Raw genomic sequence first — 25,597 nt, 5'->3', positions numbered from 1 at the left:
TTATAAAAATTTGCACCTCGTTTCGCCATCACTTTTGAAAAGCTTCTAATGAAATTATAAATTTTTCACTTATCGCGCTTATACCTAAACCGGAAGTCGGAGCTGGATAAACTTTTCGGGAATTTTTGAAATTTTTTCAATATATTTGAAAATTAAGAATAAAATTTTATATTGTTTTATGCACATACAAATTTTATTTGGAAGATATGGCCTGTGCAAGCTGACAAATGTGATCAATTTCGATTGAAATTTGTCATATTTGTCTTTATATCCCAATCACCAATTGACACCTAATCTTATTTCAAATTCTATTTATAAATTATGGATTAAAAATAATCAAACATACAACATAAAATTACAAACACATTAAAGGCAATTCAGATTAGATTGGAATAATTCTAAATAAAACTTTTAATTGTTACCATGCCAAACATTAAATGGAACACAAAAAAATCAAAATTATTGAATGAAACTTTGCTATTAATTTCAATTTTCCGCATTAGTAAATCGTTTTCAATATCACCCACTTTCCTACGCCTTTTTCTCACAATTCGTTTCAAACGCACAAAATATATCATGATATACAAAACAATGCGTTAGACTAAAGATCATCAATACTAATTTGTTTATGAAAATCGATGACGCTCTCGATAACTACCTTTAAATAAATGGAAAGTATTCCAAAATTCAAAGTCGATATCAATAAAGATATCGACCATTTCTTATCGAGTTTAGTCGTTTACAAACTCGATTGTTTTGGTTTCATAATACCAAAACTTCTCGAGTTTCTTATACTTCTTCGAGTGAAGTCGAATGAAACTCAATGATCGAGTTCGAATCGAGAACATACGAAACAAGGTCGATTCGATAAATTTTTAGTCGAATCGAGATACATAATACCACTCCAGAGTTGTCTACACTCGACGATCAAACATTTGATGATTTGATGAACTAAGTTATGTACAGGAAACAGGAAACTCACTAAACGTTGTGTTTCGTATGGGAAAAAAGAAGAAATGATGATGATGGGACAGGAAATTGTTTCTAGCAATAATGGAAGCCCACAAGGAATAATCATCAGTGTCACAAAGTGTCTTCCCGTGGTGTCCGGTGATTATACGGAAGCCCCAGTTGTCTGACAAATAGTCTGCCAATATGCCGTATATCATAAAAGAGAGTAGTGAAACATCAACTCAGTGTCCACTGAAATAGGTTTGCAACAGCTGACGATGATGATAATGACGATATCATGTTTTCTAAATATATAAATATGAACACAAATGGATACTCACTTTGACTGAAATTGCTTCAGCGCCTTGCAATACCGCTTCCGCTACTATGTTGCATAGGTCATTGTAAATTTCCTCTAGCTCTTGCATCAACTGTGGCAAAGTCTCACAATGGTACGCCTCCAACATGGCATTGGTGGCATGCAGCTGCTGAACATATGCATTGTGGGAGTCGATGTACTGCGTCAGTGTATGTTGGGTAGGATTCTGACGATGCGCAATATAGCATTGCTTGTAGTCGATTCGGCACTTGGATAATTTCTCTTCAGTCTTTGAAATGATTGTATCGAATGATTCCCTGTGGGTGAATACTTTTCTACTTTGGACCTTTCTATAGAATGAACGTTCCAACAGCGGTCGGGCAACCTGAATCGAAACGAGGAAAGAAAACGAAAAGTGGTATTCAATTTTGATTGAAGCTTTATTAAATTTTACGTTTATACGTTTATTGTGAGCTGAAAACATTATTTCGTTTCTGTATGACACGCTATACTATTTCTGAAACTTAAAGTCTATGTGAAAGTTGAAGAATAATGACACACAAATATAACTGTGTGTGCTAAGCTCATCAATCAATTTCTGTTACGTGTCGATAGAAGATTCTAGAAATTTGGCTATGGTTCCGTTGGAGTATTGCAATTTTACTTGAAGGTCAAACAAAGACATAAGTTTATGTAATCGATCATGTGCTTTTTTGCGATATGTTTCAATTCGATTGAGTGAAAACGCGTTATTCAAACATCAAACAGTTCTATTGATACTTAAGTGATGAGAAAAATATGTAGCATAAGATGAACAGCTAGCAACATGCAAAATGTAGTGCTGTGAAAAGATAATTCGCTTATAAATGTTGATACAGAATTTTAATTACATATATTCTTTGCTAGAAATCACAAAAGATTGTTTCGAAAACGCATTTGTCATACAAATTCAATTCGCAATGACGATAATACAAATTTTATTTCACACACGAGTAAAATTATCTCGCAAACCAAGCCTCTCAACAGACTCAACTCCAAATCTCATTCATTAGAATTAGGCAATACAACAAATGCACTATCCAATTTGTGAACTACAATTAAAAGTTACTAATTCGTAGGAAAAGGAACCGTGATTCAATTGTTCGGCCTTTTTTCATAAAATCTAAATGAAGGTGCAATGTTTTAGAACAATATTTATTAATCTTAAACTATTCTGGAATCACATCTAATTTCGTAAAGCGCTAGTGCTCAAAATTTTAAGCACATCGAAAAAAGCCTCCATGCAAAATTTGAGCTAAATCGGACATAATTAAGGGGTGTTGCTCGGCGGTTAAGGTTTGAAAATTTTCGATCTTGAGAAATCACCATAGGGGAAGTACATGAAATTTCCGAAATCGAATTTTTTTTGTATGCCAAAAGTCTTAAAATTGTATGAAACGTCGAGATTCAGTGTTATCTCGAGAAAAAAAATTAAATATCGACTATCTACGACTCGACGAACTGAGTCGAATAGTATATGACACTCGGACCTCCGTGCCTCCGTTCAAGAGTCGATTTTCTCAGTAATTGCATAGCCTTTCTATATAAGAATGACAAAACATTATTTACGTATTGTCATGAAGCATATGATTGAAAACTGCCCAATATATTTGATAATTAAGGATACAATTTTATATTGTTTTGTACACATACAAATTTTATTTGGAAGATACGACCTGTGCAAGCTGACAAACGTGATCAATATCGTTTGAAATTTGTCAAATAATCTATAAATCCCAATCACCAATTGACACCTAATCTTAATTCAAATACTTTTTTTAAAATGTTGAATAAAAATAATCAAACATACAACATAAAATTACAAACACATTAAAGGTAATTCAGATTATTTTTTTTTTTCATAAATACGTTTATTTCTTAAGGCAATTTACATAAGTTTTTCTTCATTGCCGTTTCAACCTTCCGAGCGAACGGACGTGATTTGGATTTACTGCGAAAGCATTGAAAACCAGTTGTGTGTGTGTGTGATAAAGTGGTCGGACGTTCGAAACGATATTGTGTTATAGACAATAGTGCTTTTTCCTCTGAGAGGTTTTTTTCGCATTATATAATAGAACAGTGCCTTATTGTGAGCGGTGGATCGAAACGGTACCGTTAGCCGGTTATTGTTTCGCCGATCAAGGCCAAGTGTGCGGATTGTAAACAAGCGGCCATTGTGTGAGGATAATAAATAAGTGTGCTTTTTCCTCTCGGAGGTTTTTTGCACATCATCAAAGCGGCGATACGCCGACCGACGAAGACCAGCTTGGTGTCCCCCGTTGGATCTTAAGTTAAGTACCGTTACTTCGATTATTCGTTTTTGACCATTATATTTCCCCCCGAATTACTTGTTTCTGCGCGGAAGTAGTTCCGCGACATGTCTAATTTAAGTCCTGGCCCCCCCGCTCCCGATGTTCAAATGGAGACTTCCCTTGTCTGTAAAATGTCCCGCATAAAGAGCTATCCTGATGGGCTCGCACTACCGGCCGGGCCTTACGCGGTCTATTTCCGGACCAAATCAAGAGAAAAAAATTTAAATATTTTAAAAATATCGCGAGACCTGTTTTCGCGATATAATACTATAAAAAGTATTGATAGAATACGGCCAGACAAGCTCAGGGTCCTGTTTACCAGCTCTAAACAGGCTAATGAGCTTGTTCAAAAGGATCCCTTTACGCAGGAGTACCGCGTCTACGTGCCCGCTCGCGAAGTAGAAATCGACGGTGTGGTCACCGATTCGAGTTTGACTTGCGAGGATATTCTTAAGTACGGGGCGGGTTGTTTTAAAGACCCCTCACTTAAGAATGTCAAGATACTGGATTGCAAGCGATTGCATTCAGTATCGATCGCAGGGGATGGAACAAAGTCTTATCCCCAATCAGACTCTTATCGTGTGACCTTCGCCGGCACTGCTTTGCCCAACTACATCCTCTTGGACCGGGTTCGTTTGCCTGTTCGTTTATTTGTACCCCGGATAATGAATTGTACCAATTGCAAACAACTGGGGCATACAGCTACCCATTGCAGCAATAAGCCACGTTGTGCTAACTGTGGGGAAGCTCATGCGGACGGCTCTTGCGGTAAGGATGCTGAAAAGTGTCTCTACTGTAAGGAGGGTCCACATGACCTCTCTGATTGTCCCGCTTACAAACTGCGAGGTGATCGAATGAAGCGTTCCCTAAAGGAGCACTCCAAGCGTTCCTTCGCAGAGATGCTTAAAAGTGCCACCCCTCCTAAACAGACAACGAATCCATATGCCTGCTTGTCGACTGACGAGAGCGATTCTGACGACCCTTTGGAAGGTCCATCTTCAGCGGTCCCTCATAGCTGTAGGAAAAGAATGAATAAATCTTCTCATAAGCTACCTAGTAAGGGTTCGAAGGTGTCTTCCGAAGGGCTTCGAAAAGTTACAGCTAACGGGAATCGGGAAAAATCACCGAAGCAAAAAGCTCCTGGTCTCGGAAAGCTCAATTCCGAGATAGAATTCCCACCACTTCCAGGGACTACAAAATCCCCAAGCGTCCCTAAAAATCCACCAGAGAACCAACTAGGTGCTGGACTTATCAAGTTTTCTGATGTTGTGGACTGGATTTTTACAACTTTCAATATTTCAGACCCTCTTAGAAGCATTTTAATTGCTTTCATGCCTACAGTAAAAACATATTTGAAGCAGTTGACTGCAAATTGGCCCCTTCTTTCAGCGATTGTATCTTTCGATGGCTAAATCATCCACCGAGGTCACGGATCTAATCACTGTTTTACAGTGGAATTGTAGAAGTATTATCCCAAAAATAGATTCATTTAAATTTCTAGTAAATAATCTGAAATGTGACGCATTTGCATTGTGCGAAACTTGGTTAACTTCTGAAATACCCTTAAACTCCCACGATTTTAACATTATTCGCCTGGATCGAGATGATCCCTACGGAGGAGTACTTTTAGGGATCAAAAAGTGCTATTCTTTTTATCGAATTAACCTCCCCTCGATACCAGGTATTGAAGTTGTCGCATGTCATGTTACAATCAAAGGTAAGGACCTTTGTATTGCTTCCATCTACATTCCCCCAAGAGCCTCAGTTGGGCATCGGCGACTCAGTGATATCATTGAGCTCCTTCCCGCACCGACGTTGGTTTTGGGAGACTTTAACTCACACGGTACGGGATGGGGCTGTCTTCACGATGATAACAGATCAGCTATGATCCATGATATCGGCGATAACTTCAATATGACAATATTGAATACGGGAGAAATGACACGGATTCCTGCACCACCAGCAAGACCAAGTGCGCTGGATTTATCCCTTTGCTCGACATCGCTACGGTTGGATTGCACGTGGGAGGTAATTCCTGATCCCCACGGTAGCGATCACCTACCGATCGTAATATCAATCACCAGCGGCTCAAAACCATCGAAGACAATCAATGTTTCGTACGACCTCACACGAAATATTGATTGGAATAGCTATGCGACCTCGATATCTGAGAAACTTGAAAGAACTCAACAACTTCCTCCGGAGGAAGAGTACACGTTTTTGGCTGGCTTGATTCTCGACACCGCGACTCAAGCTCAGACGAAACGTGTACCCGGCGCGAAAACTAACATCCGTCCTCCCAACCCGTGGTGGGACAAAGAGTGCACAAATTTAAACGCGGAGAGAGCCTCCGCGTATAAAATATTCAGAAAAAATGGAACACCTGATAATTACCGGAATTACGCGGCGTTAGACGTTAAAACTAAGAACTTGATTAGAGCCAAGAAACGCGGTTACTGGCGTCGGTTTATAGACGTCTTAACGAAAGAAACATCTATGAGCACTCTTTGGAACACAGCCCGACGAATGCGCAATCATAACACCACGAATGAAAGCGAGGAATATTCCAACCGCTGGATATTCGATTTCGCTAAAAAAGTATGCCCAGACTCTGTACCGGAACAGAAGATCACCCGCGCCGCGACACCAAACACAAACGAAACACCGTTTTCGATGGTAGAGCTCTCACTTGCACTCTTGTCATGTAACAATAAAGCCCCGGGATTAGACAGAATAAAATTCAACTTGTTGAAAAATCTGCCTGACCCCGCCGAAAGGCGCTTGTTGAGTTTATTCAATAAGTTCCTTGAGGGCAACATTGTTCCACATGACTGGAGACAAGTGAAAGTGATCGCCATTCAAAAACCAGGAAAATCAGCCACCGATCACAATTCGTATCGGCCGATTGCTATGCTTTCCTGTATCCGGAAATTGTTCGAAAAAATGATTCTCTTCCGTCTAGACAATTGGGTCGAAACTAATGGCTTACTTTCAGATACACAATTTGGTTTCCGCAGAGGCAAAGGAACGAACGATTGTTTGGCGTTGCTCTCAACCGAAATTCAAATGGCATTTGCTCGTAAGGAACAAATGGCGTCAGTTTTCCTAGACATCAAGGGGGCTTTTGACTCAGTTTCCATAAACATCCTATCTGAGAAGCTGCATCAGCATGGTCTTTCGCCAGTTTTGAACAACTTTTTACATAATCTATTGTCTGAGAAACACATGTATTTCGCGCATGGTGATTTGTCGACAATACGATTCAGTTACATGGGTCTTCCTCAGGGCTCATGCTTAAGCCCCCTTTTATACAATTTTTACGTAAACAACATTGATGAATGTATCAACACATCTTGCACGCTAAGACAACTTGCCGATGACAGCGTTGTGTCTATTATAGGACCCAAAGCTGCCGATCTGCAAGGGCCGTTACAAGATACTCTTGCCAACTTATCCACATGGGCTCTTCAAATGGGTATCGAGTTCTCTACGGAGAAAACTGAGCTGGTTGTATTTTCAAGGAAGCGAGAACCAGCACAACTACAGCTTCAACTAGGGGGTGAAAACATAGCTCAGGTCTTCACATTTAAATATCTCGGGGTCTGGTTCGACTCCAAAGGCACATGGGGATGTCACATTAGGTATATGAAACGAAAATGCCAACAAAGAATCAACTTTCTTCGTACAATAACCGGATCGTGGTGGGGTGCCCATCCAGGAGACCTGATCAGGCTGTACCAAACAACGATATTGTCCGTGATGGAATACGGATGCTTTTGCTTCCGATCCGCGGCGAACACTCATTTCATCAAGCTGGAAAGAATTCAGTATCGTTGTTTGCGTATTGCCTTGGGTTGCATGCAATCGACTCATACGATGAGCCTCGAAGTGCTGGCGGGCGTTCTCCCATTGAAAAACCGGTTCTGGGATCTCTCATATCGTTTACTCATTCGATGCGACATTTTGAATCCTCTGGTGATTGAAAATTTCGAAAGGTTAGTTGAGCTCAATTCTCAAACCCGTTTTATGTCCTTGTATTTTGATTACATGGCTCAGAATATTAATCCTTCTTCGTTTGTTTCCAACCGTGCTCATTTCTTGGATACTTCTGATTCTACTGTGTTTTTCGATACTTCCATGAGAGAAGAGATTCGTGGAATTCCGGATCACGTGCGCCCTCAAGTGGCCCCAAATATTTTTTATAATAAATTTAGAACAGTCAACTGTGAAAAGGTGTTTTACACTGACGGATCAAACATCAACGAGTCCACAGGCTTCGGTATCTTCAATCAAAACATCACCGCTTCGTACAAACTCAGTGATCCGGCTTCAGTTTACGTCGCAGAATTAGCTGCTATTCAGTACACCCTCGAGATCATTGAAACCTCGCCCAAAGACCATTACTTCATTGTCACGGACAGTCTAAGCTCAATAGAAGCTCTCCGGGCAATGAAGCCAGGAATGTACCCCCCTTATTTTCTGGGGAAAATACGGGAACACTTGAGAACTTTATCTGAACGGTCTTATTCAATATCGTTAGTCTGGGTCCCTTCGCATTGTTCCATTCCGGGAAATGAAAAGGCAGACTCATTGGCTAAGGTGGGCGCATTAGAAGGTGATATTTATGAAAGACCAATCTGCTTCAATGAATTTTTCAGTATTTCTCGTCAGAAAACTCTCGAAAGTTGGCAAACTTCATGGACGAATGACGAACTGGGACGATGGCTACACTCCATTATTCCTAAGGTATCAACGAAACCGTGGTTCAAGGGGATGAACGTGAGTCGTGATTTCATTCGCGTTATGTCACGGCTCATGTCAAATCACTATACATTCAACGCACATCTCCGGCGTATCGGGATCGTGGAGAACGGGCTCTGCACCTGTGGCGACGGTTATCAGGACATCGAGCATGTCGTATGGTCGTGCGTAGAGTATCGCGACGCCAGGTCGAAGCTACTGGAATCCCTCAGGGCCCGAGGTAGACCGCCTGAAGTTCCGGTTCGGGATGTGTTGGCGAGTCGGGATAGCTCATATATGCTTCTGATATACGAGTTTCTCAAACACATTAATATACAAGTGTAATCTGTTACATCTGGCTTAGAAAGTTCCTCCTATTTATCGACGTTGTTTCAACTGTGGCTAGGAATAATCTTCACCTGCAGGTTCGACACTAACTTCCGCCGATTATCCCGATTCCTCATCTGTCCACCATCTTCATCGGAACTAACAAGATCTTTGTGCTGTCACTAACCTTTTCGCTTCCCCGCTCCCCGTCTCTTCACCATCTCGATGTCAACTAATTAGATCTCTGTCGTTTTAGTCATTTCATTCCCATATCCCCTTTTTACTCCGTTTTCCGCAATATTTACTTCGCTATTTTTTTTTTCATTTTCTTCTGTAACAACACCATCATCGCCCACGGAAACTTACCAACAGCATGCGGGCCACCCGCCGGGTATTCGTAACCTGGGGGTGTTTCCCGCGGACCCACACGGACCGAAGAATGCGGCCAACATGAACATTCACCAACGCCATATGGAAGACTCTCATGAAATATTCAATTCACCGGCCACTGCCGATCACCAGCTGAAGGCTGGATCTGCCAAAGTCAACCATTGCGACCCAAATATGACATTACTCAATGATACAACCCTAGTTTTAAGTTAGTCGTAAATTAGAATTAGTAGAAGCCCTTGGCATCTTAGAGCTTAAGCAGTGTGCCTTAAACATTATATTCTTGAATAAAAAAATAAGTTTTTCTTCGCCGTATCATCACTTTTACATAGAATTCTTAACCTAATATAATACTAATATAGTAACAGCGATTTGAGTTTAATAGATCATATTCCTCTTATTTTTTAAATATCATATTAGCTATTTCGTTATTTATTATTAAATCTACTTAAGAACATTATTTGAACCAAGCGATTTACTACTATAAATTATAAGATAAGCTTAAATTTTTATACATTTTGTTGTTGATTTCGTAACCTATTTTGAGTTCAGGAATCAGGAATCAGAACAAATTGGCTCAAATGGCACGTTTCCCTTGATATTTGGAGATTTGTGCCTTGCCATCAATTTGTTTTTAGCATCATTTTCCCGATATATAAGAGGGAAGGATTGAAAGGAAATGGTAAGGGTTGGAGTAGGAGGATGGGAAAAATTGACGACACAAAAACACATAAAAGCAGAAGTAAATTCTGCACCCCTAAGGGATGCTGAACAATCTGCTGAGGCATTCGTATCCGAGCAGTCGTCCGCGATACACTTGTTTTTTTTCTGCTCCGTATCAGGACGGTATTAATTACAAAATCTCGAGTGCGAAGGTGTTTCCCTAGCAAGGGCTAGCGGAAACATTTCTGTTGTGAGATCTTTCTTAGATCTAATAAGTGATCGGCAGTGATACACACCGGCAGCAGACAGTTGTGTGCTTCAGCGTTTCTACCTGTCGCTTGAATAGCATCGGCACCAGCAGTGGTTGATTCATCAAGGTCACGCGAGGGAAACAATCGAAGCGAACTCATCTATCGGCTCAACAAACCATACCGGTGAAGTAGTTTTTTCCTTATTTTTATCTTTCTATTTCTTACTACCCTATCTATTTGCTCTATTTATCTTGTTGTTGTGGGAGATATGTCTTCCGATGGGGGGAACCCCGGGGAAGATGATGATGTACCTGAAGAGGTGGAACATTTAGATGAATACTCTTATGGTGACACATCTTACATGGATATCCCCGCAACCCCTTTGGAAAAACCACCCCTCCGTCGGAAGGTCTATCAGGATGACGGATCGGTTGGCCCGTGGGTGGTATACTTCCGGCCCATAGCTAAATCTCTTAGAGTCCTTAATATAGCTCGAGATCTGTATAAGTACTACTCGGCAGTGAAACACATTGACAAGGTGTCACCAAATAGACTGCGCATCGTCGTGACTGATCTGAAACAAGCAAACGATATTGCTAGCAATGAGATCTTCACGAGGGAGTATCGCGTCTACGTACCTTCTCGGATGGTGGAGATCGACGGTGTGGTTCGCGAGGAGAGTTTAACGGTTGAAGATCTTATGAAGGATGGGATTGGCCGCTTCAAGAATGTCGATCTTCAACCAGTGAAGATATTGGAGTGCAAGCAATTGCACTCTAAATCGGCACAAGATGGGAAGTACTACCCATCAGACTCTTTTCGTGTGACCTTCGCCGGTTCTGCACTTCCGAATTACGTTTTAGTGGGAGGGGCTCGTCTACCTGTCCGGTTGTATGTACCGAGGGTAATGCACTGTTCGAACTGCAAAAAGATGGGACATACGGCACCATACTGTTGTAACAAACCACGGTGTGGTAAATGTGGCGAGGGACACGGGGATGACTCATGCAGGAAAACGACCGAAAAGTGTATTTACTGTGGCGAGAATCCGCATGATCTTTTTGAATGCTCCAAGTACAAACAACGCGAGGAAAAGCTTAAGCGAACCGTAAGGGAGCATTCTAAACGATCTTACGCGGAAATCCTCAAACGAGCCACTCCCCCTACCCCTAACAATCCGTTTGCTCTTTTGTCGACTGACGCTGATGCTTCTTATGACCCCGGCGTAGGACCTTCTTCTCTTCAGCTAGGAACAAATAGGAAAAGACCAATTATGTCCTCTCCTAACCTTCCTCGCAAAGGTCTAAAAGTACTACATCAAAATGAAAATAAAACATTAAAGTTCAACCAGAAAAATTCCGTTGAACCCAAGCCAATACCGCCTGGATTTCTAAAATACAACCAGGAATTTCCTGCGCTTCCAGGGACACCGAAAAACCCAGGTGATCCCAAAACACAACCAGAAAATCCGACAAACTCTGGATTACTAAAATTCTCTGATATCGTGGACTGGATATTAACAGCCTTCAATATAACTGATCCTCTTAAAAGTATTCTAACGGCTTTATTACCAACAGTAAGAACATTTTTAAAACAGTTGACAGAACAATGGCCCCTCCTTGCAGCGATCGTATCTATCGATGGCTGAAATACCTACAGAAATCGAGAATATGATCACTATACTGCAGTGGAATTGCAGAAGTATCATCCCAAACTTAGATTCTTTCAAATTTTTGATAAATTCGCGTAACTGCGACGTATTTTCATTGTGTGAAACATGGCTCACTTCAAATATAAACTTTGACTTCCACAATTTCAACATTATACGCCTGGATCGAGGAGACTCCTATGGAGGGGTTCTTTTAGGGATCAAAAAGTGCTATTCGTTTTATAGAATTAACCTCCCCTCGATCCCGGGCATTGAAGTTGTTGCTTGCCAAATCAGAATTAGAGGCAAAGATCTTTGTATAGCTTCTATCTACATACCTCCCAGAGTCTCGATAGGGCATCGACGACTGGCAGACATCATTGAGCTTCTTCCCACCCCGCGGTTAGTTTTAGGAGACTTTAACTCGCATGGTACGGGGTGGGGCTGCCTATATGATGATAACCGTTCTTCGTTAATTTATGATCTGTGCGACAACTTCAATATGACAATTTTAAATACGGGTGAAATGACACGCAATCCAAGACCGCCAGGCCGCTCTAGTGCGCTGGACTTATCCCTTTGCTCGACATCACTACAACTAGATTGCAAGTGGAAGGTAATCCCTGATCCCCACGGTAGTGATCACTTGCCGATTTTGGTTTCAATATCCACTGGTGCACAAACACCGACATCAGTCGATATGACATATGATCTCACGAAAAACATCGACTGGAGTTCCTACTCGACCGCGATATCCCAAGCTCTCGAAACGAAACAACCAGATTCGCTAGAAGAAGAATACAAATCCCTAGCTGACTTGATCCTCAACGCCGCGATTCAAGCCCAGACCAAACGAGTACCCAAAACTACAATCACTACGCGACCCTCAACCCCATGGTGGGATAAAGAGTGCTCGGAAATATATAAAACAAAATCATCCGCGTATAAAAAATTCGGGAACAGTGGCAAGCGCGAAGACTACGAGAAATATGCATCACTAGAAAAGACCCTGAAAAATCTGATTAAAGCAAAAAAAAAAGGTTACTGGCGTCGGTTCGTCAATGGCCTATCTAGGGAAACATCGATGACCACTCTGTGGAATACAGCCCGTCGTATGAGAAATGCAACCACTAATAACGAATCCGTAGAATATTCAAATCGCTGGATATTTGACTTCGCCAAGAAAGTTTGCCCGGATTTTGTTCGCGAATCGAATGTCTATCGCGTCGCGTCCTCTCGATACAGTGAAAACGATTCCCCCTTTACGATGACGGAGTTTTCTCTAGCCCTCTTATCGTGCAACAACAATGCCCCAGGGTGTGATAAAATTAAATTCAACTTGCTTAAAAATCTTCCCGATATCGCGAAAAAACGTCTGTTAAACTTGTTCAACAAGTTCGTCGAACAGAACTTTGTTCCTCAAGACTGGAGACAAGTGAGGGTTATCGCTATTCAGAAACCGGACAAACCAGCCTCCAACCACAACTCGTATCGGCCGATTTCAATGCTTTCCTGTATTCGGAAACTGCTGGAAAAAATGATTCTGTTTCGTCTCGATGAATGGATGGAAACAAGTGGCTTGCTTTCAGATACACAATTTGGCTTCCGTAAAGGCAAAGGAACGAACGATTGCCTTGCGCTGCTTTCTACAGAAATTCAAATGGCATTCGCTCACAAGAAGCAAATGGCATCAGTATTCTTGGACATAAAGGGGGCTTTTGATTCAGTTTCCATAAAAATTCTCTCGGAGAAGCTGCACAAGCATGGTCTTTCCCCACATTTGAACAATTTTTTGCACAACTTATTATCGGAAAAGCACATGTTTTTTACACATGAAGACTTGACGACCTCACGAATTAGTTACATGGGCCTTCCCCAGGGCTCATGCCTCAGCCCCCTTCTTTATAACTTTTACGTCAATGACATCGATGAATGTCTTGAAAATTCTTGCACGTTAAGGCAACTTGCAGATGATGGCGTGGTGTCTATTACAGGATCCAAGTCTACCGACCTGCAAGGACCATTACAAACTACCTTAGACGCTTTGTCTACATGGGCTCTACAGCTAGGTATCGAATTCTCCACGGAGAAAACTGAGTTGGTAGTATTTTCCAGGAAGCGTGAACCTGCACAACTACAGCTTCAACTAATGGGTCAAACCATAGCTCAGGCCTTCACATTCAAATACCTCGGAGTCTGGTTCGATTCCAAAGGTACCTGGGGATGTCACATTAGGTATCTGAAACGAAAATGCCAAAAAAGAATCAACTTTCTCCGTACAGTGACCGGGACTTGGTGGGGAGCTCACCCAACAGATCTTATAAGGCTGTACCAAACAACGATATTGTCAGTGATGGAGTATGGATGTTTCTGTTTCCGTTCAGCCGCGAAGATACACTTTATCAAGCTGGAGAGAGTCCAGTATCGTTGCTTGCGTATTGCCTTGGGTTGTATGCAGTCGACTCATACGGGGAGTCTCGAGGTACTAGCGGGAATTCTACCGCTGTAAAACCGTTTGTGGGATCTCTCATATCGACAACTCATTCGATGTAGCGTCTTAAACCCGTTGGTTATCGATAACTTTGAACGGCTAGTCGAGCTTAATTCTCAGACCCGATTTATGACATTGTACTTTGATTTCATGTCACGTAACAATTATTCTTCTTCATATAATCCTCACAGTGTTCGTTTCTATGATACTTCTAATTCTACGGTGTTTTTCGACACATCCATGAAAGAAGATATTTATGGAATCCCGGATCACGTATGCCCTCAAGTGATCCCAAATATTTTTAATGACAAATTTAGAGAAGTCGACTGTAATAAAATGTTTTACACTGACGGATCACATCTCGACGGGTCCACTGGCTTCGGTATTTTTAATGAAAATTTCACCGCCTCCTATAAACTCAGTGATCCGGCTTCAGTTTACGTCGCAGAACTAGCTGCAATTCAGTATACCCTTGAGATCATTGAAACTTTGCCCACAGACCACTACTTCATTGTATCGGACAGTCTCAGCTCTATCGAGGCTCTTCGCTCAGTGAAGCCTGGAAAGTACTCGCCGTATTTCCTGGGGAAAATACGGGAACAACTGAGTGCTTTATCTGAAAAATCATATCGGATTACCTTGGTTTGGGTCCCATCACATTGTTCCGTAAGGGGCAATGAGATGGCGGACTCACTGGCCAAGGTGGGCGCATTACAAGGTGAAACCTATGAAAGACCAATCTGCTTCAATGAATTTTTCAGTCGTTCTCGTCAAGAGGCACTCGTCAGCTGGCAAACCTCCTGGAATGATGGATATCTAGGACGGTGGTTACATTCCATTATACCGCAGGTATCGACGAAAGCTTGGTTCCGAGGGTTGGACGTGAACCGGGACTTTATTCGCACAATGTCAAGACTTATGTCCAACCACTCTTTGCTCAAAGCGCATCTTCATCGTGTTGGCCTTAGTGAGAGTAATCATTGCGTTTGCGGAGACGGTTATCATGACATCGAGCATGTTGTTTGGGTGTGCTCCGAGTATTGCGACGTCAGACTCCAGCTAATTGATTCCCTTCGGGCCCGAGGTAGACCACCTTATGTTCCAGTCCGTGACGTTTTGGCAACCCGAGATCTCCTTTACATGACCTACCTCTATAACTTCCTCAAAGCTATAAACGTGCAAATCTAGTGCCCTCTCTTTCTCTTTCTTTCTTCTACAGTGGTCCTACCCCAAATGAACTAAACACTGGTCAAGCTGAATTGCTGGAAACCATCCATAAATGACACACCGACATCAAAGTACACCAACAAAGCATCCGAGTCTAGTACAGTCTCTTCCTCGTTACAATCTGGAGAACGTCAAGAACTCGGAAATGAAAAGTGTGTTAAGAAGATGCAAGCTATTAATGAATGATTTGTAATACCAAAATATGTTCAAAATCAATACAGTATAGGTCCCACCCTCCTGACACTCCTTTACTAACTTTAGGGGAGCAGGTCGCCCCATAATACGGCTTCCACTCATATCCACCTAACAACAAGATAATCGGCCACGTTAAGCTAACGCAAATGAGCCCAATAAAAATTTTATTATAAAAAAAAATCTGCTGAGGATCACATTTAGTGGAAGCAGAAGGAAATTCTGAACCTCTACGAGGTCCCGAACAGTCTGCTGTTAATAAAACCTCCAACCCCCGAGAGGATTTAGAGATCTTACAAAAGCGACACCATTCTGCACTCTCGGAAGAATGCAGAACGACTCGCAGTGTGTACGAGCAGAAGTAAATTCGGTACCCCCCAAAGGATGCCAAACAATCTGCTAAACCCTATTTAAGGTGAATACAGAAGGGATTCATTCACTCCAGGAAGAACGATGAACCCTTCTGACTATAGCTCCTTACCACATTGGGTGAGAAACGAGAGAATATCCTTCAATTTTAGCTCCGCATACACAGACTCAACCATGTATGGAGAACCAAAAATCCGGATACGTAGCTGCGTCAATGCGGGACAGTTACATATCAGATGATATGAAGTACCATAATCGCATTTACACAAATCACACGAATAATACTCAGCACGTTGAATAGTAGCCATGTGATAATTGAGTTTGCAATGTCCAGTCAGAGCTCTGACCAGAATACTTCAATGATACTTGGAGAAATGCAGTAGACACTTTGACATTTTCAGATTTAAATCTGGTAGAAATGCTTTTGTCTGAGCGCAAGTTTGCAAGCTGCGCCAGTAGCTGGCATGTTTGGATGCAGCCCAAGAACGTATCTTGTGCTTTATCCAACTAGTTGAAAGTGGTAAAGCTGGTTCAGGACCAACGAAATCATTCGTTGCACCAGCTCTAGCCAACTCATCAGCCCATTCATTTCCAGTAATACCAGAATGGCCGGGTACCCATAAGAAGTAAACAGCATTTGAAATGCTGAGGTCTTCAATTTGAGTTCGACATGCGATCACTAGATTCGACCGTGAGTCATTCGAACTGAGTGCTTTTAAGGCTGCCTGACTGTCGGAACAAAAATAAATACGTTTACCACAGATCCTCTGCTGAAGTGCCGATTGTACTCCACACAGAATTGCGTAGATTTCTGCTTGGAACACAGTACAGTATCTACCAAGTGAATGAGACTGCTCCAGCCTCATTTCACGACAGTAGACACCAGCACCAGCACGACCATTCAACAGAGAACCGTCCGTAAAACAAACTATGTGTTCATCAAGTTGTCGTTCCAGACAACCAGACAACCATTCCTAACGAAGAGGATAGCTCACATTGAATGTTTCAAAAGGAAAACTGCATGTGAGAGTTAGGTCACTAGGAGCGAGTAAATACTCATCCCACGTAACCATTTGAGACCACAAGCGAGTGTGGCTGGTAGCATAATCTAATGGGTTACTGTTCCAAAGCCCTGTAACCCTAAGACGGTATGCACAAGATAATGCTTCTTGTTTTAGGAACACATGTAGTGGTTTAATACACAGTAGCGCCTCTAGAGCAGCATTAGGAGTTGTCGTGAATGCTCCTGTCATCGCCATTAGGACCATCCTTTGGAGATGATTTAGCTTTGACTGAACTGTCGCGACTTCTCCTTTCTGTCACCATACAAGACATCCATATGCTAAAATTGGTCTAACAATAGTTGTGTAGATCCAATGAATATATCTGGGTTTGAGTCCCCATGATTTTCCAAAAGCTCGTCTGCATTGGCCGAAAGCCATGCAAGCTCTTTCAATCCTGAAGTCAATGTGAGCAGACCAATTCAGTTTTGAGTCAAGAATAACCCCGACGTATTTAACTTGATCGACCACAGTGACCTCTGAACCAAAGAACTGCAACGGACGAGCTCCTGTAATTATCCTACGATGAGTGAAAAGCACCATTTGATGTTTTGCCCGGATTTACAGATAATCCAACCTGACAACACCATTGTTCAACAGATCGCAGGGCTTGCTGCATTAAATCAAAGAGAGTGTTAATGCTTCTACCGGTCATCAATATATGATAATCGTCGGCAAAACCATAAGTCGGAAATCCAAGGTTATTAAGTTTCCTTAACAAACCATCAGCGACTAGGTTCCATAAAAGTGGGGATAGTACACCACCTTGAGGAAAAACCCAAGATATTCCGTTCACGACTGCAATGTTTAACCTCCTGCAGCCATTCAGCCATCGGCACGGAAATACACCTTGACTTAGGAGTTCCTATTTTTGTGGCCTTTTACGACATGGAACAGGAAACCAGTGGATCAATTCTTGGTAAAAAATAATTCCGCCGGATACCACACGGCTTACCTGTTTGGTGGACTTATACCACCGGTACAGGTGGACCGTAGCGTTATTCTTAGCCAGTTGGGAAACCGCTACCGACACTACACGGCTATCTAGGCTGCTCAGAGAGGGAAGTTGAGTTTAATAGATCATATTCCTCTTATTTTTTAAATATCATATTAGCTATTTCGTTATTTATTATTAAATCTACTTAAGAACACTATTTGAACCAAGCGATTTACTACTATAAATTATAAGATAAGCTTAAATTTTTATACATTTTGTTGTTGATTTCGTAACCTATTTTGAGTTTGTTTGTATCAGCACATCATTTTTATTAAAATTTTGCTATTAGATGAACTAATGGACGCAGTAGGTAATTCAGATTAGATTGGAATAATTCTAAATAAAATTTCCAGTTGTTATCATGCCAAACATTAAATGGAACACAAAAAATCAAAATTATTGAATCAAACTTTGCTACTAATTTCAATTTTCCGCATTAGTAAATCGTTTTCAATATCACCCACTTTCCTACACCTTTTCTCACAATTCGTTTCAAACGCACAAAATATATCATGATATACTAATTTGTTTATGAAAATATATGACGCTCTCGATAACTAACTTTAAATAAACGGAAAGTATTCGAATATTCAAAGTCGATATCAATAAAGATATCGACCATTTCTTATCAAGTTTAGTCGTTTACAAACTCGATTGTTTTGGTTTCATAAGTCCCAGAAAGTCGATTTTTTCAAAAAAAAAATTTTTTGAGATGACACTGAATCCCGACGTTTCACGTTTTTTTGATGTCATAAGACGTTCGACATAAAAAAAAATTTCGATTTTAGAAATTTCATGTACTCCCTATGGTGATTTTGAAGCTCGAAAATTTTCAAACCTTAACCGCCGGGTTGTACCCCTTACCCATATCCGATTTAGCTCAAATTTTGGATAAGGACTTTTTCCGAGGTGCTTAAACTTCTCAGCACTAGCGCTTTACAAAATTAAAGGGGATCCCAAAATATTGGCACACTTATATTGTTGCGTTTGTGCTCAGTTCATTTAGCATATTCAATAGTTTAGTTCTATATATCTATATATATATATACCCACCCTAACATACAATATTCATCAATCTTGCACCTTCAAATCAATATTGATCAAAGTAAGCGAGAAAACAGACAAACATAAAGGAACGGAGAGATCACCTGATAAAGTGTTTCTTCCAATCAAAAATGAAATACAAACCGCTAAACAGATTAACAACATTCAGTTGAAGTAAACATTGAAAACTTCATCAATCTTTAGGAAATTCTGTTTATTTTCAACTGCTCCTATTTTCTCGTTTACCTTGACAAATATTGAATTTAAGGTACAGGGTTATGAATACTGTATGTAAGAGTGCTTTATATATTGAAGAATGTTAGAACATGCTTTTTTTAAAAGTGCATTGCATTGTTCAAAAAACTTTGTAGTTTGTAAACTTAAAAATATGCAATCTTTGACAAAAATATGTATTTTGATAATTAAAATATAATTGTAGAATATTCGAACGTTCTAAACATTCATTGAAAAAAGTTATGATGGAAAAACTTGATTTTGGGGGTCCACAATAAACAATGTATCATATCCCGACACCAATGCATTTTAGAGTGTTTATACCTTTGAAACATGTCAACATTCTTGTTGATATAATATGATCTACAACTTTCATGAAGACGTAAATGCTCTATCTCGTATTGTGTGCAAAATAATAGGTGGATTAATGACCACTTTGATTATATTAAAAGAAGTGGACTATATCAAACAAAAATTCTTCTGAAGTCATGAAAAATCCAAAATCAACCCATGAATAACAAATAAAAATAACGCGTGTTTTGACATGAATGGGACCACTGTGCACTGATGCAAATCAATTTTTTTGTCATAGTTTTTACACGCTCGAGCAAGATTCAAAATAGTTGAAATAACTAAATAATTTTAATTATTTGATTGCTGAATTGAGTGGTATGTATCTTAACTCAATTTCAACTAAATGTTTTTTGCCCATTTAACCATTTGATGACAATCATTGCCCATTTAACCATTTGATTGCCCATTTGCCCAATTTGATTGTAGATTTAGAAACTAAAATGACAGGTCACAAAAACTTAGTTTAACTTAGATAGGAATACCAACAGTCCTTAGATATATGTACCAACATACCTGATGTCAATAAAATGTTCTTATTGCAATAAAAAGAGAATCGGTGTATCCAAGGAACAAATTGTCTTGAGCAGATATCGGTACGTATTACGTACGAGAGCATTTCCTTTATTATTTTTGCTGGTTATTTACACCACTGAGCTTTTAGCCTCTCTTTATATTAGCAACATGCAGCTTTCTAATAAATTTACTGATCGTGAAAGAGTTGTCGTTGTAGGCGATTTTAACCGAACGAGAGCTTTGACGAAGAAGTTGGATAATTCGTTTCATATATTCCGGATCCGGATTAAATAAAAAATAAAAAGCTCTAAGAAATTGCAGTTTCGCAGCATTTTGATGACCTCTTGTAAAGCTGAAAACCTCAGACCGTTATAGTCGATGTGAGCTTCTTTAGCTACCAACTAACATGTCACGAAAAGTTAAAAAATTAACTGGTTAGTTTAAAGTAATTCACTTGCTTTCAAATAGCAACTCATAAAAACACATATCATATTCTGGAATCGGTATTCAGATTCAGATAGCAGTAGCAGGATATGAAATACCGAGAATTTTTATTCAACCATCTCCGAGTAAATCAAGGGCTCATTTTTGTCACGTACATACAGGGTCCGGCACTCGAAGTGTAACCAATTAAAAAGGCCATAAATTCAGTTTGGAAAATTACTTTTACTCAATTCAAAGTACAAAATGTGTAAAAATAATACAAAATTCAGAATCAATTCACTTTTGCTCGATATGATCACCTTTTGCCTTGACTTGATGACTTGAGAGAGCGAAGGAGTTGCTTCGTTTGGCCGAATGTGACTTGCAGGTATTTTGGCCCACTCGCGGACAATAACTTTTTTCAGCGCCTCGAGACTGGTGTATCTTTTAGTTCGGACTTTGCTCTCCAAAATGGCCCAAAGAGAATAATCCATTGGATTCGCATCTGGTGAATTCGAGAGCCATTGTGTGGACGTGATGAAGTTCGGAACGTTGTTTTTCAGCCATTCTTGGTTCACTCGAGCATTGTGAGACGGTGCCGAGTCCTGCTGAAACGTCCATGGTCTGCCACCGAAATGTTTGTCTGCCCACGGCTTCAAAGCAACCTCCAGAATACTTTCCCGATAATATGTCGCATTTACCTTGACGCCAGGCTCGATGAAAACGATTGGAGAGCGCCCATCTGCGGTTACAGCGGCCCAAATCATTATCTGTTGCGGGTGCTGCCTCCTGGTGGCCAATCGATGACTCAAATTCTCGTATGAACGGTCGGTCAAGTAAACCCTATCGTTTTGAGAGTTTACGAATTGCCCAATTGGAAAAATTTTCTCGTCAGAAAATACAATGTTCGGAAATTGACCGCTTTCGGCCAAACGAAGCAACTCCTTCGCTCTCTCAAGTCATCAAGTCAAGGCAAAAGGTGGTCATATCGAGCAAAAATGAATTTATTCTGAAATTTGTATTATTTTTACACATTTTGTACTTTGAATTAAGTAAAAGTAATTTTCCAAACTGAATTTATGGCCTTTTTAATTGGTTACACTTCGAGTGCCGGACCCTGTACACACACAAAGCTACAGACATTTTCTGATCTTGACGAAATGAGTCGAAAGGTATGCAACACGTATCCCTCCGGGCCGCGATTGGATTCTCAAAGCCTTTCTATACGAGAAAAGCAAAAAAACAGCAGCCATAATGCAATGTTCATTCAGATACAATTTATCTCAATGTAAATTTCAGTGCAATGCACATTAATAGCTCCTATAAAAGCTTTTTCCAACAATTTCAATGTAACCCTTCTAACAGTAATTGCATTAGTGACGGGGTATCTTGATGGAACGTAATGATGGAATCTGACACATTGTTGGCAGAGTTGTCGACAAAATCAAGTGAATTGATCAAAATATACTGAACTATCATCGAATTAGTAAATAAATCTTCTGTATACCAAAATATTAGTTAAGATAATGTAAATGGATGTAAACGTGCTTCAACCAAACAGCACGTTTCATGCCCAGGAAACTCACCTGTCTGGAAAGGGAACTGGCGACATCGATGGTTGCCTGGGAGTCAGCTTCGATCTCCTGCAAAAACGTTTCCCAAGCATGGAATAGGTTCGACTGGCAAGCTGGTCTGAAATAGAAACATGCAATAAAGTGGAAACACAGTATAGGTAAAAGAGAAAAGATGTTAACATTTCGAGGGTCAGTTTAGTTCTCTGGAATAAATCTACGGCTCATGACAGTAACATGCTCAAGACTGGCCGAACCCGTAATGAAATTTGAAATCAAAACAAACTTTCAGTGTAATTGAATTTATCTTATACAGTAATTCTTTGATTGTAGACTCAGGGCTAAGAAAATCACTGAAAAAATAATCACTACTGATTTTATCACAAGTGATCTTAGCCAAGGAAAAAATCATCGTTGCTAAATCACATCTGATCTGATGTCAAATTTTTATTTTTTTATGATTTAAATTCTGATTGGAGTTGAAAATCATCTTTGATGGTGATCAGCCGTTGTTACAGAGGGGAGCGTATATCAGTGAAATTTATAATTTTTGCAAAATATGAGTATTGAAAGATGATGCATGCAGACGCTTGAACTAAAGTTGTTCATTAATAATTTTGATCTATTTATATGCGTGAAGATGCTCGGACCAGGAAGAATTATTAATCTTGCATCTTTCGGGAATCTAATGAATGATCTAATGATCTAATGATCGAATGACCAGCACATCAAGGAAATGAGCGAACGCCTTCTTCGCCTCGAAGAAAAATTCTTACGACCCACCAAATCTGAAGTCCCTGCAATAATACCTAACACTGTTCTGGAAGAATTGAGAGATAAAGTCAAAGCAATATCGACATCAATCTCCAGTATCGGAACCAAAGACCAAAATACCAAACCTAAGTCTCTAGCTGAAGAACTCAAAGAGAAGGAAATTCAAACATGCGACAGTGGCTGGCGCTCCATTGGAAGTAAAAAAATCTGGAAACGAGACTGGAGTGAGTATGACAAGAAACAGCGCACTCGACGGCTGCAAGAAAAACAAGCTGAAAAAGCAAACTGCAGACGAAAACATCGGAAGCGGAAACAACAAAATAATTCAAATTACAGTACACGCAGTAAAAACAGCAACTACAACAACAACAACAACAACAACAACAACAACAACAACAACAACAACAACAACAACAACAACAACAACAACAACAACAACAACAACAACAACAGCAACAACAACAGCAGCAGCAACAACAACAACAACGACAATAATGTGCACTACAACAGCAACTTGAACACTAATAGTAATAATACCTGCCACAACAATAACAAAAATGTGTCATTACAATATACCTTACCCTTGGACAAAGACTTACTAGCAGCTGCACGGGTTCAATTCTCCGGGAATCCAGGTGCAGATATTGCCTCAAAATTCATAAATTTTCAAAAAGGTAAAACAATCAACCCCTACAAAGGAACAAGAAGTATTCAAAACAACACTACTTCGGAAGTAATGACATCAAAGCTGCACCATCCACTAACTATGTGAACACTTCTTCAAAATCACAGAACATAAATACATCTGCAATATCACAGGACATGAATACAGACAGCCAATTCGAAATTGATCCAATGCGTCCTCCCATTGTACGTCTTACTTCACAATCTGCAAATGGCGACGAACGCTTCTTGAAAGCAAGACTTCGTGACCCGAAAATAATGCACGTCGACCTACAGTATGCATCGAGGGTATGACACCAACTAGTATAAAAATGCTATTAGCATCAGAAGGCCTTCCAACAACACCTGACCACCTCCTACGAATCTTCATCGAAGTGCATCAGGAATATGGAATGAAACCTAAGGAAGCGCTGGCCGACCTGGACTCTTATGGGAAATTTTTGACAAGTGAACGTACCCGCCGACTCCAACTAATCCGGGAAGCCGAACACAATTTTACAAGGCCGAATTTTCGGAAATAACGACGCCCTTTGACGAAGGAATAGAAACAGGAATTAGTAATGTAAGTATTCCAGAATTCTCAAAAACTTCTTCGCTTCATAGACAAAATGTGACTGAAATTTTGGTCTATTGCCAAAATTTCAACCGCATGAAAAGCCCGGCCAAAATGAAAGAAATTCATCAAAATTTAATAACCTCCTCTTTCGACGTAATCCTTGGAACTGAAAGCAGCTGGGATGAAAGTGTTAGAAGCGAAGAAGTTTTTGGAAATAATTTTAACGTATTCCGGCACGACCCAAATTTATCTCTCTGTCAGAAAAAATCTGGAGGTGGAGTCCTCATAGCCATAAACTCTTGCTTTACTTCTGAAGAAACTATTACTCCTAAATATAAAGAATTTGAGCATGTATGGGCCAAAGTCTCAATATTGGGAGAAGAACATATTTACTGCTCTGTCTACTTCCCACCCGAAAATGCGAACAAATTCTTTTTTGAATTATTCTTTCAATCTTTAGACACAATTATTTCGAATATGGAACCTGAAGTAAAGCTTCATATTTTTGGCGACTTCAATCAACGTAATGCGGACTTTATTTCTGACACTGAAAATGAATCAATCTTACTTCCAGTCGTAGGAGAAAACGCAACATTGCATTACTTTTTCGACAAAATTTCTAATTTTGGCCTGCATCAAGTAAACTCCGTGAAAAATCAACAAAATGCATATTTAGACCTTCTTTTCACAAATTGCACAGAAGACTTTTGTGTGAACGCATCAAACCTGCCATTATGGAAAAATGAAGCATTTCACACCGCAATTGAATATTCATTATTTTCACACAATACATCCCTTCCCTACGACTTGGAATATGAGGAAGTGCCGGAATACAATAAAATTGACTTTGAAGAAGTCAAGTGTAGACTAAGTATAATAAATTGGCGGAACATACTGAGTACAGAAGGAAATGTCGACGTCGAAGTAAACAAATTCTATCACATTATAAACAAAATATTAGCCGAAACATTGCCCATGAAAAGAAGAAGAAAAAATCATAACAGCAAATTACCTGTATGGTTCAATTCACAACTAAAACATTTGAAAAATAGGAAACAAAAAGCGCACAAAATTTACAAACAAGAAAAAAGTGACGCTCATCTTCAAAATTACTTAAATCTATGCAATCAACTCAAAATAGCCATTAACACAGCACACGAAGAATACAACCGCAAAATTGAAAACTAAATAAAGACTTGCCCTGAGAACTTTTTTAACTACACAAAAACTAAACTAAAAAGCAACAATTTTCCATCTCAAATGCACCTCGACGAACATGTAGGGAAAAATAGTACAGAAATCTGCAATCACTTTGCAAATTTTTTCCAAGAAGTATATACATCTTATTCAGAAACTGACCGTGACCGTGAATACTTCTCTTTCATACCTGCATTTTCCAACTCCATCTCTGTAAACTATCTATCAGAACATGACATTTCGACAGCACTGAAAAACTTAGACGCCTCA

At 40.0% G+C, this 25,597-nt stretch overlaps 1 protein-coding gene across 11 annotated transcripts in view; it reads right to left on the bottom strand.

The window, feature by feature from the left end:
* Positions 1–25,597, bottom strand: part of LOC131435409 (uncharacterized) — a 328,202-nt gene that overhangs the window by 147,066 nt on the left and 155,539 nt on the right. For all 11 annotated transcript variants that reach the window (XM_058603256.1, XM_058603255.1, XM_058603260.1 and 8 more), the window contains 2 exons: positions 22,132–22,237; positions 1,293–1,655 (listed from right to left, as the gene is read on the bottom strand). In XM_058603256.1, coding sequence (XP_058459239.1) covers positions 1,293–1,655; positions 22,132–22,237 — 469 coding nt within the window. The remainder of the gene's footprint in view (positions 1–1,292; positions 1,656–22,131; positions 22,238–25,597) is intronic.

Source organism: Malaya genurostris, chromosome 3, assembly GCF_030247185.1.
Source record: "Malaya genurostris strain Urasoe2022 chromosome 3, Malgen_1.1, whole genome shotgun sequence".
Classification (NCBI taxonomy): domain Eukaryota; kingdom Metazoa; phylum Arthropoda; class Insecta; order Diptera; family Culicidae; genus Malaya; species Malaya genurostris.
The sequence above is the reverse complement of the archived record's forward strand: the minus strand, read 5'-3'. Positions and strand labels throughout refer to the sequence as shown.